Raw genomic sequence first — 1,861 nt, forward strand, 5'->3', positions numbered from 1 at the left:
CCCTATATATGTTCTTGAATACACTCCTCATTTCATAGACATACCTACTAGTTCAGCCTGTCCACCCATCTATCCACCCATATACCCATGTTAGCCTTCACTGACAATACAGTACTGTATGTACAAAAGGGTTCATATTTGTTTTCTGTACCTCCCATGTACCTCTCTATATCTTTCTCTGGCATAAATTTTTATGATATCTTATGGGCAGTCCCATTACCTGAGTTCCATTTCAGTCTCTAGGCTTTCAATCTGCTTTGTAAGGGAATCATCTGACTCAGAAACTTGACTGCGCAGTTCAGCAAGTGAGAATGTGCGCCTCTGTGAAGAACAATAGTGGCAACAAGGATGAAATATTAGAGGAAAGTAATCCTCCAAAGTAGTGTGGATTTCTGGAGAATGTAGTCTGATTCTTTCATAAGGTCACTTACCCTGAGTTTAGGAAGTGAATTCTCCCCAGTTTCCCTTTTCTCTTTGAGTTGAGCCACATCCTGAGCCAGGATCTTTCGATCTTCAAGAAGGTCATTCAGATGGCGTTTGGCTTCCTCAGTACTGACCATAACCTCAATTTCATTTCCAAGCCAATTCTAGAAGAGAAATCATTGGGGTTAGGAATAAGGAATCTGTACCCCATAGGCTAGATTCAGTTCCAAACGTAACTGGATCAGAATCCATGTAACTATGATTTCAATTTGTGCCTACACTCACCAAAAATTCCAATACTTTTCTAAGAGCCTTTAAAAAAATATCTCTAAAGATTATGAGCAGGAGGCTCTTTCGAGAAAATCTTTCTGCAGATATCTTAGCATTTCTAGGTGCCATATCTTTACCTTCTTCATTTACTCTTTAACATAAAGGATGAAAGTATATTTTTCTTCTCTGCTCTATTTAAGAAATAGATATGTATTCTTGATTTTTAAAGTGTACAAACTTGCTTTAAAGCAAACAAAACTAATTAATTTCAGTTTTTTAAAAATTAACTATCCCTGATAATACTTCGATGTTTGTTGCTGATATACCATGCATCAAAAGAAAGTTGGAGTGGCTATATTAATATCAGAGAAAGTAAAATTCAAATCAAAGAATATTACTGAGGGTAGGATACAATATCAACATACAAAAATCAGTTGGATTCCTCTATAGAAGCAAAGAGATTGCTGAAAAAAGAAATAAGGAAATCAATACTATTTACAGTAGCTACAGAAAAATAAAATATTTGGGAATAAATCTTACAAGGGATTCAAAAGACCTGTACAAAGAAAACTACAAAACACTACTTCAAGAAGCCATAAGAGATCTACATACATGGAAGAACATACCATACTCGTGGATAGGAAGAGTGAATGATGTGAAAATGTCAATACTACCCACAGCAATCTATACATTCAATGCAATCCCAATCCAGATCTCATCAACATTAGTGAATGATGTGAAAATGTCAATACTACCCACAGCAATCTATACATTCAATGCAATCCTAATCCAGATCTCATCAACATTCTTTAAGGATATATATATATATATATATATATATATATAAAACCATCACTAATTTATATTTAAAGGAAAGACACCTCAGATAAGCAAAGCACTATTGAAGCAGAACAAAGTAGGAGGTCTCACATTGCTGGATCTCAAAACCTACTATACAGCTGCAGTAGTGAAAACAGCCTAGTATTGGTACAACAACAGATACATAGACCAATGGAATAGAATTGAGAACCCAGAAATTGGTCATCGACTTATGGTCAGCTGATCTTTGACAAAGGGCTGAAATCTATTAAATGATGAAGAGATTGTGTGTTTAACAAATGGAGCTGGGAAAACTGAATATCCGTTTGCAGGAAAGTGAAACAAGGTC

At 35.4% G+C, this 1,861-nt stretch overlaps 1 protein-coding gene across 1 annotated transcript in view; it reads right to left on the reverse strand.

Moving 5' to 3' along the window:
* The window catches only part of KIF4A (kinesin family member 4A), a 326,710-nt gene that overhangs the window by 71,425 nt on the left and 253,424 nt on the right, over positions 1-1,861 (reverse strand). The window contains exons 21-22 of the mRNA XM_007957784.2: positions 432-587; positions 221-321 (exon numbers count right to left, since the gene is read on the reverse strand). Of these exons, the coding sequence (XP_007955975.1) occupies positions 221-321; positions 432-587 (257 nt within the window). The remainder of the gene's footprint in view (positions 1-220; positions 322-431; positions 588-1,861) is intronic.

This window comes from Orycteropus afer, unplaced genomic scaffold, assembly GCF_000298275.1.
Source record: "Orycteropus afer afer isolate SDZICR_OR568_19922 unplaced genomic scaffold, OryAfe1.0 scaffold00796, whole genome shotgun sequence".
Classification (NCBI taxonomy): Eukaryota; Metazoa; Chordata; class Mammalia; order Tubulidentata; family Orycteropodidae; genus Orycteropus; species Orycteropus afer.